The following is a 17975-nucleotide window of genomic DNA, read 5'->3' as shown; positions in this document are numbered from 1 at the left end:
AGTTGTTTCTGATGGTCCTGCATGGGTACAGTAGTTGTTTCTGATGGTCCTATATGGGTACAGTAGTTGTTTCTGATTGTCCTGTATGGGTACAGTAGTTGTTTCTGATGGTCCTGTATGGGTACAGTAGTTGTTTCTGATGGTCCTGTATGGGTACAGTAGTTCAGTCTGATGGTCCTATATGGGTACAGTAGTTCTGTCTGATGGTCCTGTATGGGTACAGTAGTTGTTTCTGATGGTCCTGTATGGGTACAGTAGTTGTTTCTGATGGTCCTATATGGGTACAGTAGTTGTTTCTGATTGTCCTGTATGGGTACAGTAGTTGTTTCTGATGGTCCTGTATGGGTACAGTAGTTGTTTCTGATGGTCCTGTATGGGTACAGTAGTTCAGTCTGATGGTCCTATATGGGTACAGTAGTTCTGTCTGATGGTCCTGTATGGGTACAGTAGTTGTTTCTGATGGTCCTGTATGGGTACAGTAGTTGTTTCTGATGGTCCTGTATGGGTACAGTAGTTCAGTCTGATGGTCCTATATGGGTACAGTAGTTCTGTCTGATGGTCCTGTATGGGTACAGTAGTTCAGTCTGATGGTCCTATATGGGTACAGTAGTTCTGTCTGATTGTCCTGTATGGGTACAGTAGTTCTGTCTGATGGTCCTGTATGGGTACAGTAGTTCAGTCTGATGGTCCTGTATGGGTACAGTAGTTCTGTCTGATTGTCCTGTATGGGTACAATAGCTCTGTCCCATTACACTTGCGGGGGTCGTAGAGCGTCTCCCCTTTCCATAGTGGGGTCATATTAGTTCAAACAGTTTGGACCCTACAGACAGAACCTGGCCCATCATCTCAGGTGGGGAAGGCTGACGGAGGGGGATGTGGTGGATTGAGACTCGGCCACCTCCCACCACAGGTGGGGAAGGCTGACGGAGGGGGATGTGGTGGATTGAGACTCGGCCACCTCCCACCACAGGTGGGGAAGGCTGACGGAGGGGGATGTGGTGGATTGAGACTCGGCCACCTCCCACCACAGGTGGGGAAGGCTGACGGAGGGGGATGTGGTGGATTGAGACTCGGCCACCTCCCACCACAGGTGGGGAAGGCTGACGGAGGGGGATGTGGTGGATTGAGACTCGGCCACCTCCCACCACAGGTGGGGAAGGCTGACGGAGGGGGATGTGGTGGATTGAGACTCGGCCACCTCCCACCACAGGTGGGGAAGGCTGACGGAGGGGGATGTGGTGGATTGAGACTCGGCCACCTCCCACCACAGGTGGGGAAGGCTGACGGAGGGGGATGTGGTGGATTGAGACTCGGCCACCTCCCACCACAGGTGGGGAAGGCTGACGGAGGGGGATGTGGTGGATTGAGACTCGGCCACCTCCCACCACAGGTGGGGAAGGCTGACGGAGGGGGATGTGGTGGATTGAGACTCGGCCACCTCCCACCACAGGTGGGGAAGGCTGACGGAGGGGGATGTGGTGGATTGAGACTCGGCCACCTCCCACCACAGGTGGGGAAGGCTGACGGAGGGGGATGTGGTGGATTGAGACTCGGCCACCTCCCACCACAGGTGGGGAAGGCTGACGGAGGGGGATGTGGTGGATTGAGACTCGGCCACCTCCCACCACATGTGGGGAAGGCTGACGGAGGGGGATGTGGTGGATTGAGGCTCGGCCACCTCCCACCACAGGTGGGGAAGGCTGACGGAGGGGGATGTGGTGGATTGAGGCTCGGCCACCTCCCACCACAGGTGGGGAAGGCTGACGGAGGGGATGTGGTGGATTGAGGCTCGGCCACCTCCCACCACAGGTGGGGAAGGCTGACGGAGGGGGATGTGGTGGATTGAGGCTCGGCCACCTCCCACCACAGGTGGGGAAGGCTGACGGAGGGGGATGTGGTGGATTGAGACTCGGCCACCTCCCACCACAGGTGGGGAAGGCTGACGGAGGGGGATGTGGTGGATTGAGACTCGGCCACCTCCCACCACAGGTGGGGAAGGCTGACGGAGGGGGATGTGGTGGATTGAGACTCGGCCACCTCCCACCACAGGTGGGGAAGGCTGACGGAGGGGGATGTGGTGGATTGAGACTCGGCCCATCTTAAACTGACGTATTTTGATGGGGATCTTTTTGATCATATTAATTATATTGATTATATTGATTATATTGATTACTTATATTGATTAAGGATTCATATTGATCACATGTAGAATTCAAATAGTCAGATTTCTTTTCATATGATTTTATAAGACTTTTGATATGTCCCTCTATGCAGACGAGACTTTTGATATGTCCCTCTATGCAGACGAGACTTTTGATATGTCCCTCTATGCAGACGTGACTTTTGATATGTCCCTCTATGCAGACGTGACTTTTGGGAATGTTTTAGCCCACTTAACCACGATATTTTTTGAAAATGTTCACTATCATTGTAAAGCCCTGGTCATTTATTTTGCTATGATACAATAATTACTGAAGATGATTATTATTTAATGTGATTTAGTGAATTATTTACAGTTCCTTCACACTGCATTCTGATGTGTTAAAATGGGTTCATGTTAGATTTTGTGTCACCCCCATAATTTCCATTTGGAATTATGTTTGTAGAATTTTTCAACAAATGAATTAAAAAGGAAGGATTAAATGTCTTGAGTCAATACGTTTTCTACCCCTTTGTTATGGCAAGCCTAAATAAGTTCAGTAGTAAAAATGTGCTTAACAAGTCACATAATAACTTGCATGGAATCACTCTGTGTGCGATAATGGTGTTTAACATGATTTTTGAATGACAACCTCATCTCTGTACCCCACACATACAATTATCCGTAAGATCCCTCAGTCGTGTAGTGAATTTTAAACACAGATTCAATCACAAAGACCAGGGAGGTTTTACAATGCCTTGTAAAGAAGGGCACCTATTGGTAGATGGGTAAAAATGGAAAAAATCAGACATTGAATATCCCTTTGAGCATGGTGAAGTTATTAATTACACTGTGGATGGTGCATCAATACACCCAGTCACTACAAAGATACAGGTGTCCTTCCTAACTCAGTTGCCGGAGAAGAAGGAAACAGCTCAGGGATTTCACCATGAGGCCAATGGTGACTTTAAAACAGTTACAGAGTTTAATGGCTGTGATAGGAGAAAATGGAGGATGGATCAACAACATTGTAGTTACTCCACAATACTAACCTAATTGACAGAGTGAAAAGAAGGAAGCCTGTACAGAATAAAAATATTTCACAACATGTACCCTGTTTGCAACAAGGCCCTAAAGTAAAAAATGTGTCAAAGAAATGATCTTTATGTCCTGAATATAAAGTGTTATGTTTGGGGCAAATCCAACACATCACTGAGTACCACTCTACATATTTTCAAACATGGTGGTGGCTGCATCATGTTATGGGTATGCTTGTCATCGGCAAAGACGAGTTTTTAGGAACAGAATAGTACAGGAAAATTCCTAGAGTAAAACCGAGTTGTCTGCTTTCCAACAGACATTGGGAGACAAATTCACATTTCAGTAGGACAATAACCTAAAACACAAGGTCAAAAATAAACTGGAGTTGCCTACCAAGACGACATTTACATTTTCTAAGTGGCCTAGTTACAGTTTTTACTTAATCTGGCTTGAAAATCTATGGCAAGACTTGAAAATGTCCATCTATCAATGATCAGCAACCAACAACGGCATTGTCTCCATGACTCCCTGTCTGTCTCCATAGTGACCCCATCATCATTACGGTGCAGGCGTTCGTCCAGGACAACTCCATGGTCCCTCTCTCCATGACCCACCAGTCGCTCTACGTCACCAGGGAAAGGCAGGTGGTCATTGCTGCAGTCATCCTGGGGGGAGTTTACGTCCTCATCATCTTCGAGGTAAAGAAAGAAAAAAAGAGAAAGAGAGCGAGTGACTGAGTGACTGAGTGACTGAGTGAGTAACTGAGTGAGTGAGTGACTGAGTGAGTGATTGACTGAGTGAGTGAGTGAGTGAAAGAGAGAGAGACAGAGAGACACAGAGGGAGAGACACAGAGGGAGAGACAGATGGAGAGACACACAGAGGGAGAGACAGATGGAGAGACACACAGAGGGAGAGACACACAGAGGGAGAGACACAGAGGGAGAGACACAGAGGGAGAGACACAGAGGGAGAGACACAGAGGGAGAGACACAGAGGGAGAGACACAGAGGGAGAGACAGAGGGAGAGACACACAGAGGGAGAGACACACAGAGGGAGAGACACACAGAGGGAGAGACACACAGAGGGAGAGACACACAGAGGGAGAGACACACAGAGGGAGAGACCGAGAGACAGAGGTTGAGAGGTTGAGAGGTTGAGAGGTTGAGAGGTTGAGAGAGAGAGAGACGTGTAGAGGGAGACGTGTAGAGGTAGAGAGAGAGAGACACGTGTAGAGGTAGAGAGAGAGAGAGACGTGTAGAGGTAGAGAGAGAGAGGCATGTAGAGGTAGAGAGAGAGAGAGAGAGACAGAGGTTGAAAGGTTGAAAGGTTGAAAGGTTGAAAGGTTGAGAGAGAGAGAGAGAGAGAGAGACGTGTAGAGGTAGAGAGAGAGAGAGGCATGTAGAGGTAGAGAGAGAGAGAGAGACGTGTAGAGGTAGAGAGAGGTGTAGAGGTAGAGAGAGAGAGAGAGTGAGGGAGAGAGAGGCAGAGAGACAGAGACAGAGAGGTGTAGAGGTAGAGAGAGAGGTGCAGAGGTAGAGAGAGAGAGAGAGACAGAGAGGTGTAGAGGTAGAGAGAGAGGCAGAGAGACAGAGACGGAGAGGTGTAGAGGTAGAGAGAGAGGCAGAGAGACAGAGACGGAGAGGTGTAGAGGTAGAGAGAGAGACAGAGACGGAGAGGTGTAGAGGTAGAGAGAGAGACAGAGATGGAGAGGTGTAGAGGTAGAGAGAGAGGCAGAGACAGAGAGGTGTAGAGGTAGAGAGAGAGACAGAGCCGGAGAGGTGTAGAGGTAGAGAGAGAGGCAGAGACAGAGAGGTGTAGAGGTAGAGAGAGAGACAGAGACGGAGAGGTGTAGAGGTAGAGAGAGTAGTGTGCTGCGTATTCTACTGTATGTTCAGCACACAGTTCCTTAGGGAAGTTTTCACTCCCCTTTTTACATTTAGTTGTTACAGCCAGAACTTAAAATGGATTAAATTGAGATTTTGTGTCACCTCATAATTTCAATGTGGAATTTTCAACAAAATATACAAAAATGAAAAGCTGAAATCTCTTGAGTCAATAAATATTCAATCCCTTTGTTAATGCAAGGATAAATAAGTTCAGGAGTAAAAATGTGCTCAACAAGTCACATAATAAGTTGCATGGACTCACTCTGTGTGTAATAATAGTGTTTAACATGATTTTTGAATGACTACCTCATCTCTGTACCCCACACGTATAATTGTCTCTAAGGCTCCTCAGTCGTGTAGTGAATTTCAACCACAAAGACCAGGGAGGTTTTCCACTGCCTTGCAAAGAAGGGCACATTTACATTACATTTAAGTCATTTAGCAGACGCTCTTATCCAGAGCGACTTACAAATTGGTGAATTCACCTTCTGACATCCAGTGGAACAGCCACTTTACAATAGTGCATCTAAATCATTAAGGGGGGTGAGAAGGATTACTTATCCTATCCTAGGTATTCCTTGAAGAGGTGGGGTTTCAGGTGTCTCCGGAAGGTGGTGATTGACTCCGCTGTCCTGGCGTCGTGAGGGAGTTTGTTCCACCATTGGGGGCCAGAGCAGCGAACAGTTTTGACTGGGCTGAGCGGGAACTGTACTTCCTCAGTGGTAGGGAGGCGAGCAGGCCAGAGGTGGATGAACGCAGTGCCCTTGCTTGGGTGTAGGGCCTGATCAGAGCCTGGAGGTACTGCGGTGCCGTTCCCCTCACAGCTCCGTAGGCAAGCACCATGGTCTTGTAGCGGATGCGAGCTTCAACTGGAAGCCAGTGGAGAGAGCGGAGGAGCGGGGTGACGTGAGAGAACTTGGGAAGGTTGAACACCAGACGGGCTGCGGCGTTCTGGATGAGTTGTAGGGGTTTAATGGCACAGGCAGGGAGCCCAGCCAACAGCGAGTTGCAGTAATCCAGACGGGAGATGACAAGTGCCTGGATTAGGACCTGCGCCGCTTCCTGTGTGAGAGAAATGGCATAATGAATTATTTTAGCCCATACACAATATAGATTCTGGCCACTAGATGGCAGAATTGCATGTGCTATGTTTTCTAGTGATCCAGTGAAATCTTGCATATCGATTCTAAATGTTGTTTCAAGACTGTCCAAAGGTGCCTAAATGTTTTATTCAGACATTTTCAAGTTCATAATTGTGTACTCTCCTCAAACAATAGCTTGGTATTTTTTCACTCTAATAGCTACTTTTAATTGGACAGTGCAGTGAGATGAACAAGAATTTAAGCTTTCTGCCCGTATCAGATATGTCTATGTCCTGGGATGAATGAGTCTCTGAGCCTTCTTTCACCATGGGATGACTGAGTCTTGGAGCCTTCTTTCACCATGGGATGACTGAGTCTCTGAGCCTTCTTTCACCATGGGATGACTGAGTCTCTGAGCCTTCTTTCACCATGGGATGACTGAGTCTCTGAGCCTTCTTTCACCATGGGATGACTGAGCCTCTGAGCCTTCTTTCACCATGGGATGACTGAGTCTCTGAGCCTTCTTTCACCATGGGATGACTGAGTCTCTGAACCTTCTTTCACCATTGGATGACTGAGTCTCTGAGCCTTCTTTCACCATGGGATGACTGAGTCTCTGAGCCTTTCACCATGGGATGACTGAGCCTCTGAGCCTTCTTTCACCATGGGATGACTGAGTATCGGAGCCTTCTTTCACCATGGGATGACTGAGTCTCTGAGCCTTCTTTCACCATGGGATGACTGAGTCTCTGAGCCTTCTTTCACCATGGGATGACTGAGTCTCTGAGCCTTCTTTCACCATGGGATGACTGAGTATCTGAACCTTCTTTCACCATGGGATGACTGAGTCTCTGAGCCTTCTTTCACCATAGGATGACTGAGTCTTGGAGCCTTCTTTCACCATGGGATGACTGAGTCTCAGAGCCTTCTTTCACCATGGGATGACTGAGTCTCTGAGCCTTCTTTCACCATGGGATGACTGAGTCTCTGAGCCTTCTTTCACCATGGGATGACTGAGTCTCTGAGCCTTCTTTCACCATGGGATGACTGAGTCTCTGAGCCTTCTTTCACCATGGGATGACTGAGCCTCTGAGCCTTCTTTCACCATGGGATGACTGAGTATCGGAGCCTTCTTTCACCATGGGATGACTGAGTCTCTGAGCCTTCTTTCACCATGGGATGACTGAGTCTCTGAGCCTTCTTTCACCATGGGATGACTGAGTCTCTGAACCTTCTTTCACCATGGGATGACTGAGTCTCTGAGCCTTCTTTCACCATGGGATGACTGAGTCTCTGAGCCTTCTTTCACCATGGGATGACTGAGTCTCTGAGCCTTCTTTCACCATGGGATGACTGAGTCTTGGAGCCTTCTTTCACCATGGGATGACTGAGTCTCAGAGCCTTCTTTCACCATGGGATGACTGAGTCTCTGAGCCTTCTTTCACCATGGGATGACTGAGTCTCTGAGCCTTCTTTAACCATGGGATGACTGAGTCTCTGAGCCTTCTTTCACCATGGGATGACTGAGTCTCTGAGCCTTCTTTCACCATGGGATGACTGAGTCTCTGAGCCTTCTTTCACCATGGGATGACTGAGTCTCAGAGCCTTCTTTCACCATGGGATGACTGAGCCTTTGAGCCCTAGTTTTTTTTCTCTCCATATTTCCCCCTGTCTTCTCCGGGGTCTCCCCGAGGACCTGTTCCTCACCATTATCTGGTGCTAGCTGTGTGCTACTCTGTCTGCTTCATCCCTAAGTGGCCTGATGATGAATATTGGATAAGAAATCCTCATCTGAGCTCTGACTCAGCGCTCCCAGCATTTTGCTGCTTGTGCAGAGGTGGTTCCCTTCTCCACAGACCTCTACGCTGGGGTGGTTCCCTTTTCCACAGACCTCTATTCTGGGGTGGTTCCCTTCTCCACAGACCTCTATCCTGGGGTGGTTCCCTTCTCCACAGACCTCTATCCTGGGGTGGTTCCCTTCTCCACAGACCTCTATCCTGGGGTGGTTCCCTTCTCCACAGACCTCTATCCTGGGGTGGTTCCCTTCTCCACAGACCTCTATCCTGGGGTGGTTCCCTTCTCCACAGACCTCTATCCTGGGGTGGTTCCCTTCTCCACAGACCTCTATCCTGGGGTGGTTCCCTTCTCCACAGACCTCTACGCTGGGGTGGTTCCCTTCTCCACAGACCTCTATGCTGGGGTGGTTCCCTTCTCCACAGACCTCTATCCTGGGGTGGTTCCCTTCTCCACAGACCTCTATCCTGGGGTGGTTCCCTTCTCCACAGACCTCTATCCTGGGGTGGTTCCCTTCTCCACAGACCTCTATCCTGGGGTGGTTCCCTTCTCCACAGACCTCTATCCTGGGGTGGTTCCCTTCTCCACAGACCTCTATCCTGGGGTGGTTCCCTTCTCCACAGACCTCTACGCTGGGGTGGTTCCCTTCTCCACAGACCTCTATCCTGGGGTGGTTCCCTTCTCCACAGACCTCTATCCTGGGGTGGTTCCCTTCTCCACAGACCTCTATCCTGGGGTAGTTCCCTTCTCCACAGACCTCTATCCTGGGGTGGTTCCCTTCTCCACAGACCTCTATCCTGGGGTGGTTCCCTTCTCCACAGACCTCTACGCTGGGGTGGTTCCCTTCTCCACAGACCTCTATCATGGGGTGGTTCCCTTCTCCACAGACCTCTACGCTGGGGTGGTTCCCTTCTCCACAGACCTCTATCCTGGGGTGGTTCCCTTCTCCACAGACCTCTATCCTGGGGTGGTTCCCTTCTCCACAGACCTCTATGCTGGGGTGGTTCCCTTCTCCACAGACCTCTATCCTGGGGTGGTTCCCTTCTCCACAGTCCTCTATCCTGGGGTGGTTCCCTTCTCCACAGACCTCTATGCTGGGGTGGTTCCCTTCTCCACAGACCTCTATCCTGGGGTGGTTCCCTTCTCCACAGACCTCTACGCTGGGGTGGTTCCCTTCTCCACAGACCTCTATCCTGGGGTGGTTCCCTTCTCCACAGACCTCTATCCTGGGGTGGTTCCCTTCTCCACAGACCTCTATCCTGGGGTAGTTCCCTTCTCCACAGACCTCTATCCTGGGGTGGTTCCCTTCTCCACAGACCTCTATCCTGGGGTGGTTCCCTTCTCCACAGACCTCTACGCTGGGGTGGTTCCCTTCTCCACAGACCTCTATCATGGGGTGGTTCCCTTCTCCACAGACCTCTACGCTGGGGTGGTTCCCTTCTCCACAGACCTCTATCCTGGGGTGGTTCCCTTCTCCACAGTCCTCTATCCTGGGGTGGTTCCCTTCTCCACAGACCTCTACGCTGGGGTGGTTCCCTTCTCCACAGACCTCTATCCTGGGGTGGTTCCCTTCTCCACAGACCTCTATCCTGGGGTGGTTCCCTTCTCCACAGACCTCTATCCTGGGGTGGTTCCCTTCTCCACAGACCTCTATCCTGGGGTAGTTCCCTTCTCCACAGACCTCTATCCTGGGGTGGTTCCCTTCTCCACAGACCTCTATCCTGGGGTGGTTCCCTTCTCCACAGACCTCTATCCTGGGGTGGTTCCCTTCTCCACAGACCTCTATGCTGGGGTGGTTCCCTTCTCCACAGACCTCTATGCTGGGGTGGTTCCCTTCTCCACAGACCTCTATGCTGGGGTGGTTCCCTTCTCCACAGACCTCTATGCTGGGGTGGTTCCCTTCTCCACAGACCTCTATCCTGGGGTGTTTCCCTTCTCCACAGACCTCTATCCTGGGGTAGTTCCCTTCTCCACAGACCTCTATGCTGGGGTGGTTCCCTTCTCCACAGACCTCTATCCTGGGGTGGTTCCCTTCTCCACAGACATCAACTCAGTGCTTGAACTGGTTCCTCAACGGGTAGTGAATTACATGACATTAGCATATTACGATGCAGAATCCGGGTCCTGCCTATGCCCCTCTTGGTTTTGACCTCGTTTGACCTCGGGCTGTCATCACCTTTCCTCTGTTCTCCAGTGTGATCTTAGTTTTCCCGGTCACCTACGCTCTGACGTGTGCCTCACCAGTACATGGTCCCCTGGGACCAGAACCGGTCACCTACGCTCTGACGTGTGCCTCACCAGTACATGGTCCCCTGGGACCAGAACCCAACTCAATTGCTTCTGTTTGTTGGTAGGCTTTGTCCTTCGCTGTTTCTCCTGGCGATGTCATAGGCTTCCGCCATCTGTTGCTGCCACTTCTTAGCATACTCCTGGTATGATTCTCCTGTAACCCAAAGACAAGGTCAACGGGTAGCAGGGGAGCCATTCCGAATAGCAGGAAATACAGTGAGAACCCAGCAGCATGCCTGGTGGTGCAATTATATATTATATAGCAATTGAGTTAAATAAAGGTTAAATAAAAAATAAAATAAATAAAATATACATGAATAACCTTGAATAGATTATCAACCCAGTTGAATGACCTTGTCTAGATTATCAACCCAGTTGAATGACCTTGTCTAGCTTATCAACCCAGTTGAATGACCTTGTCTAGATTATCAACCCAGTTGAATGACCTTGTTTATATAATAACCCCAGTTGGCCTTTTTCTCTTCATCTAGTGTGCAACATTGACTATAGTATACGGTTAAATCTCTCCACCGGATTCCCCCGTGGGTGATATGGAGAGGTTCTGGAATTGACTATTCCCCTACGGCTCTGAATAAATTATTTTCAAGCTTTCCTGGTCGTGATGGATTTTTTACACAAAGCCAAACTTTGGGGAACAGTATTCATGAAAGCTTTTTTTTTGCTGCGGTTTTCCCTGACTTGTTTCTGGAGGGGAAGTCTTGTGTTCATGTTGAATTAGGAAGCTAGTTATAACACTCCCTAGTTATAACACTCACGAGTTATAACAATCCCTAGTTATCATACTCACGAGTTATAACACTGGTCCTAGTTATAACACTCCCTAGTTATAACACTCCCTAGTTATAACACTCACGAGTTATAACACTCCCTAGTTATAACACTGGTCCTAGTTATAACACTCCCTAGTTATAACACTCACGAGTTATAACACTGGTCCTAGTTATAACACTCCCTAGTTATAACACTCCCTAGTTATAACACTCCCTAGTTATAACACTGGTCCTAGTTATAACACTCCCTAGTTATAATACTCACTAGTTATAACACTCCCTAGTTATAACACTCCCTAGTTATAACACTGGCCCTAGGTATAACCCTGGTCCCAGTTATAACACTCACTAGTTATAACACTCCCTAGTTATAACACTGTTCCTAGTTATAATGCTCCCTAGTTATAACACTCCCTAGTTATAACACTCCCTAGTTATAACACTCCCTAGTTATAACACTGGTCCTAGTTATAACAGTCACTAGTTATAACACGGGTCCTAGTTATAACAGTCACTAGTTATAATAGTCACTAGTTATAACACTGGTCCTAGTTATAACACTCCCTAGTTATAACACTGGTCCTAGTTATAACACTCCCTAGTTATAACACTGGTCCTAGTTATAACAGTCACTAGTTATAACACTGGTCCTAGTTATAACACTGGTCCTAGTTATAACACTGGTCCTAGTTATAACACTGGTCCTAGTTATAACACTGGCCCTAGTTATAACACTGGCCCTAGTTATAACAGTTACTAGTTATAACACTGGTCCTAGTTAAAACACTCCCTAGTTATAACACTGGCCCTAGTTATAACAGTCACTAGTTATAACACCTGTCCTAGTTATAACACTCCCTAGTTATAACACTGGCCCTAGTTATAACAGTCACTAGTTATAACACTGGCCCTAGTTATAACACTGGTCCTAGTTATAACACTGGTCCCAGTTATAACACTCACTAGTTATAACACCTGATCCTAGTTATAATACTGTTCCTAGTTATAACACTCCCTAGTTATAACAGTCACTAGTTATAACACCTGTCCTAGTTATAACACTGGTCCTAGTTATAACACTGGCCCTAGTTATAACAGTCACTAGTAATAACACCTGTCCTAGTTATAACAGTCACTAGTTATAACACTGGCCCTAGTTATAAGACTCACTAGTTATAACACTGGCCCTAGTTATAACACTGGCCCTAGTTATAACACTGGCCCCAGTTATAACACTGGCCCCAGTTATAACACCTGTCCTAGTTATAACACTTGACCTACAGTACCAGTCAACGTTTGGACACTCCTACTCATTCCAGTTTTTTTTCATGTTTTACTATTTTCTACATTGTAGAAAAGTGATGAACACATCAAAACTATGAAATAACAAATAACACATAACAAAAAGTGTTAAACAAATCAAAATATATTTTAGATTCTTCAAAGTAGCTACCCCTTGATGACAGCTTTGCACACTCTTGGCATTCTCTCAACCAGCTTCACCTGGAATGCTTTTCCAACAGTCTTGAAGGAGTTCCCACATATGCTGAGCACTTGTTAGCTGCTTTTCCTTCACTCTCCGGTCCAACTCACCCCAAACCATCTCAATTGGGTTGAGGTCGGGTGATTGTGGAGGTCAGGTCATCTGATGCAGTACTCCATCACTCTCCTTCTTGGTCAAATAGCCCTTACACAGCCTGGAGGTGTGTTGGAGTATGCCAGGGGCACACTGCAACACTCAGACATAATTTACAAACCAAACATGTGCCTAGTGAGTCCGCCATATCAGAGGCATTTGAGATGACCAGGGATGTTTTCTTGATAAGTGATTAAATTGGACCATTTTCCTGTCTTGTTAAGCATTCGAAAGGTAACGATTACTTTTAGGTTTCAGGGAAAATGCAACGAGTACTTACACTGTACTTACAAATGTATTTATTTATTTGAATTTTAACCCCTTTTCTCCCCAATTACGTGGTATCCAATTGTTAGTAGCTACTATCTTGTCTCATCGCTACAACTCCGAGAGACGAAGGTCGAGAGCCATGCGTCCTCCGAAACACAACCCAACCAAGCCGCACTGCTTCTTAACACAGCGCGCATCCAACCCGGAAGCCAGCCGCACCAATGTGTCGGAGGAAACACCGTACACCTGGCGACCATGGTTAGCGTGCACTGCGCCCGGCCCGCCACAGGAGTCGCTGGTGCGCGATGAGACAAGGACATCCCTACCGGCCAAACCCTCCAAATCAAATCAAATCAGATCAAATTTTATTTGTCACATACACATGGTTAGCAGATGTTAATGCGAGTGTTGCGAAATGCTTGTGCTTCTAGTTCCGACAATGCAGTAATAACCAACGAGTAATCTAACCTAACAATTCCAAAACTACTGTCTTATACACACAAGTGTAAAGGGATAAAGAATATGTACATAAAGATATATGAATGAGTGATGGTACAGAGCAGCATAGGCAAGATACAGTAGATGGTATAGAGTACAGTATATACATATGAGATGAGTATGTAAGCAAAGTGGCATAGTTTAAAGTGGCTAGTGATACATGTATTACATAAAGATGCGGTAGATGATATAGAGTACAGTATATACGTATACATAGGAGATAAATAATGTAGGGTATGTAAACATTATATTAGGTAGCATTGTTTAAAGTGGCTAGTGATATATTTTACATCATTTCCTATCAATTCCCATTATTAAAGTGGCTGGAGTTGAGTCAGTGTGTTGGCAGCAGCCACTCAATGTTAGTGATGGCTGTTTAACAGTCTGATGGCCTTGAGATAGAAGCTGTTTTTCAGTCTCTCGGTCCCTGCTTTGATGCACCTGTACTGACCTCGCCTTCTGGATGATAGCGGGGTGAACAGGCAGTGGCTCGGGTGGTTGTTGTCCTTGATGATCTTTATGGCCTTCCTGTGACATCGGGTGGTGTAGGTGTCCTGGAGGGCAGGTAGTTTTTCCCCGGTGATGCGTTGTGCAGACCTCACTACCCTCTGGAGAGCCTTACGGTTGTGGGCGGAGCAGTTGCCGTACCAGGCGGTGATACAGCCCGACAGGATGCTCTCGATTGTGCATCTGTAGAAGTTTGTGAGTGCTTTTGGTGACAAGCCGAATTTCTTCAGCCTCCTGAGGTTGAAGAGGCGCTGCTGCGCCTTCTCCATGGCGCTGTCTGTGTGGGTGGACCAATTCAGTTTGTCTGTGATGTGTACGCCGAGGAACTTAAAACTTACTACCCTCTCCACTACTGTTCCATCGATGTGGATAGGGGGGTGTTCCCTCTGCTGTTTCCTGAGGTCCACAATCATCTCCTTAGTTTTGTTGACGTTGAGTGTGAGGTTAATTTCCTGACACCACATTCCGAGGGCCCTCACCTCCTCCCTGTAGGCCGTCTCGTCGTTGTTGGTAATCAAGCCTACCACTGTTGTGTCGTCCGCAAACTTGATGATTGAGTTGGAGGCGTGCGTGGCCACGCAGTCGTGGGTGAACAGGGAGTACAGGACAGGGCTCAGAAGTCCTGTACCCAGTTGCACAGGGCGGGGTCGAGACCCAGGGTCTCGAGCTTGATGACAAGTTTGGAGGGTACTATGGTGATAAATGCTGAGCTGTAGTCGATGAACAGCATTCTCACGTAGGTATTCCTCTTGTCCAGATGGGTTAGGGCAGTGTGCAGTGTGGTTGAGATTGCATCGTCTGTGGACCTATTTGGGCAGTAAACAAATTGGAGTGGGTCTAGGGTGTCAGGTAGGGTGGAGGTGATATGGTCCTTGACTAGTCTCTCAAAGCACTTCATGATGACGGAAGTGAGTGCTACGGGGCGGTAGTCGTTTAGCTCAGTTACCTTAGCTTTCTTGGGAACAGGAACTATGGTGGCCCTCTTGAAGCATGTGGGAACAGCAGACTGGGATAAGGATTGATTGAATATGTCCGTAAACACACCAGCCAGCTGGTCTGCGCATGCTCTGAGGGCGCGGCTGGGGATGCCGTCTGGGCCTGCAGCCTTGCGAGGGTTAACACGTTTAAATGTTTTACTCACCTCGGCTGCAGTGAAGGAGAGTCTGCATGTTTTGGTTGCGGGCCATGTCAGTGGCACTGTATTGTCCTCAAAGCGGGCAAAAAAGTTATTTAGTCTGCCTTGGAGCAAGGCATCCTGGTCCGTGACTGGGCTGGTTTTCTCAACCCGGACGACGCTAGGCCAATTGGGCATCGCCCCACGGGCCTCCTGGTCTCGAACCCAGAGTCTCTGGTGGCACAGCTAGCACTGCGATGCAGTGCCCTAGACCACCGCGCCACTCGGGAGACCTAACGAGAACTTTTAGGTGTCAGGGAAAATGGGCAGTGACTGGAGTAAAAATTACATTATCTTCTTTCGGAATGTAGTGGATTAAAAATTACATGATCTTCTTTAGGAATGTAGTGGAGTAAAAATTACATGATCTTCTTTAGGAATGTCGTGGAGTAAAAATTACATTATCTTCTTTAGGAATGTAGTGGAGTAAAAATTACATTATCTTCTTTAGGAATGTAGTGGAGTAAAAATGACATTATCTTCTTTAGGAATGTAGTGGAGTAAAAATTACATTATCTTCTTTAGGAATGTAGTGGAGTAAAAGTAAAAGTTGGCAAAAATATAAATGGTAATGTATTGATAGTATAGTATAAAAACTATTTAAATAGTACTTTCAAGTACTTTTACTTTCAGGTACTTTACTCCACTGGCACTGGTGGCCTTATTGTGACTGAGAATATCCAAGTTATACAGTCATTCTGTTTTGCCTGAACATTACGTGTTGCCTTTGCCGTCTCAGGTGAGTGTTTCTCTGTTCTGTACATTCTTCCATGTAATGTTCAGCATTGCAGAGGAGAACGTGACAGAAAGTCTGAGTCAGTGTCAACCTTTCCAGCACGAAACATCAGTGTGAGATTAAAGTCAGACAGCTCCGCCACCCACCAATGACTGGTGGCATTCAGTCTGGCTGTAGTTAGTGTATACTGTTTGTCAAGGGGTTATTATCGCTGTACACTGTCACAGCGGAAGCATACAATAAGTAATCTCGGAACCGCTCAGCCACTGCCCATTTGAGGGCCAAGACTTGTAGTTTCCCTGAGTGAAGGTGATAGTTTCTCTCTGCTTGTGTCAGGGTGAGGAGACATATCCAATGACTTTGCCATTTTGTCGTTGGTATAACACTCTTCACAATCTCTCCTCGGAAGAGTCAACGTGCTTCAAGATTAAAGGCTCCTGAAAACCTGGGTAAGCAAGCACACGTGGATTAATCAACAGACCAAGTGTTCTGATGTTCTCTGGTGAGCATCTTCCTTTGTGCAGGAGCCTTTTACAACTGCGTCGCTATCTGCTCCTTCGCTTCCCGTATGTCTGAGGGTCCAGACAATCACTGTCAAACATTATTATACAGACAGTTACCGTCAAACATTACTGTCCAGACAATCACTGTCAAACATTACTGTCCAGACAATCACTGTCAAACATTACTGTCCAGACAATCACTGTCAAACATTACTGTCCAGACAATCACTGTCAAACATTACTGTCCAGACAATCACTGTCAAACATTACTGTCCAGACAATCACTGTCAAACATTACTGTCCAGACAATCACTGTCAAACATTACTGTCCAGACAATCACCGTCAAACATTACTGTCCAGACAATCACCGTCAAACATTACTATACAGACAATCACCGTCAAACATTACTGTCCAGACAATCACCGTCAAACATTACTGTCCAGACAATCACCGTCAAACATTACTGTCCAGACAATCACTGTCAAACATTACTGTACAGACAATCACTGTCAAATATTACTGTCCAGACAATCACTGTCAAACATTACTGTCCAGACAATCACTGTCAAACATTACTGTCCAGACAATCACTGTCAAACATTACTGTCCACACAATCACTGTCAAACATTACTGTCCAGACAATCACTGTCAAACATTACTGTCCAGACAATCACCGTCAAACATTACTGTACAGACAATCACTGTCAAACATTATTATACAGACAATCACCGTCAAACATTACTGTCCAGACAATCACTGTCAAACATTACTGTCCAGACAATCACTGTCAAACATTACTGTCCAGACAATCACTGTCAAACATTACTGTACAGACAATTACTGTCAAATATTACTGTCCAGACAATCACTGTCAAATATTACTGTCCAGACAATCACTGTCAAACATTACTGTCCAGACAATCACTGTCAAACATTACTGTCCAGACAATCACTGTCAAACATTACTGTCCAGACAATCACTGTCAAACATTACTGTCCAGACAATCACTGTCAAACATTACTGTCCAGACAATCACTGTCAAACATTATTATACAGACAATCACTGTCAAACATTACTGTCCAGACAATCACTGTCAAACATTACTGTCCAGACAATCACTGTCAAACATTACTGTCCAGACAATCACTGTCAAACATTATTATACAGACAATCACTGTCAAACATTACTGTCCAGACAATCACTGTCAAACATTACTGTCCAGACAATCACTGTCAAACATTACTGTCCACACAATCACTGTCAAACATTATTATACAGACAATCACTGTCAAACATTACTATACAGACAATCACTGTCAAACACTACTGTCCAGACAATCACTGTCAAACATTACTATACAGACAATCACCGTCAAACATTACTGTCCAGACAATCACTGTCAAACATTACTATACAGACAATCACTGTCAAACAATACTGTACAGACACTCACTGTCAAACATTATTATACAGACAATCACTGTCAAACATTACTATACAGACAATCACTGTCAAACATTACTGTACAGACAATCACCGTCAAACATTACTGTACAGACAATCACCGTCAAACATTACTATACAGAAAATCACCGTCAAACATTACTATACAGACAAT

The 17975-nt window shown here is 46.8% G+C and overlaps 1 protein-coding gene across 1 annotated transcript in view; it reads left to right on the top strand.

Annotated features, from left to right (window-relative positions):
- oca2 (oculocutaneous albinism II) overlaps positions 1 to 17975 on the top strand; it is a 229428-nt gene that overhangs the window by 59087 nt on the left and 152366 nt on the right. Inside the window, exon 8 of the mRNA XM_064933250.1 lies at positions 3726 to 3879. Within this exon, the coding sequence (XP_064789322.1) occupies positions 3726 to 3879 (154 nt within the window). The remainder of the gene's footprint in view (positions 1 to 3725; positions 3880 to 17975) is intronic.

The sequence above is a fragment of the Oncorhynchus masou genome, chromosome 24 (assembly GCF_036934945.1).
Source record: "Oncorhynchus masou masou isolate Uvic2021 chromosome 24, UVic_Omas_1.1, whole genome shotgun sequence".
NCBI lineage: Eukaryota > Metazoa > Chordata > Actinopteri > Salmoniformes > Salmonidae > Oncorhynchus > Oncorhynchus masou.
This window is presented reverse-complemented; position numbering and strand designations above follow the sequence as displayed.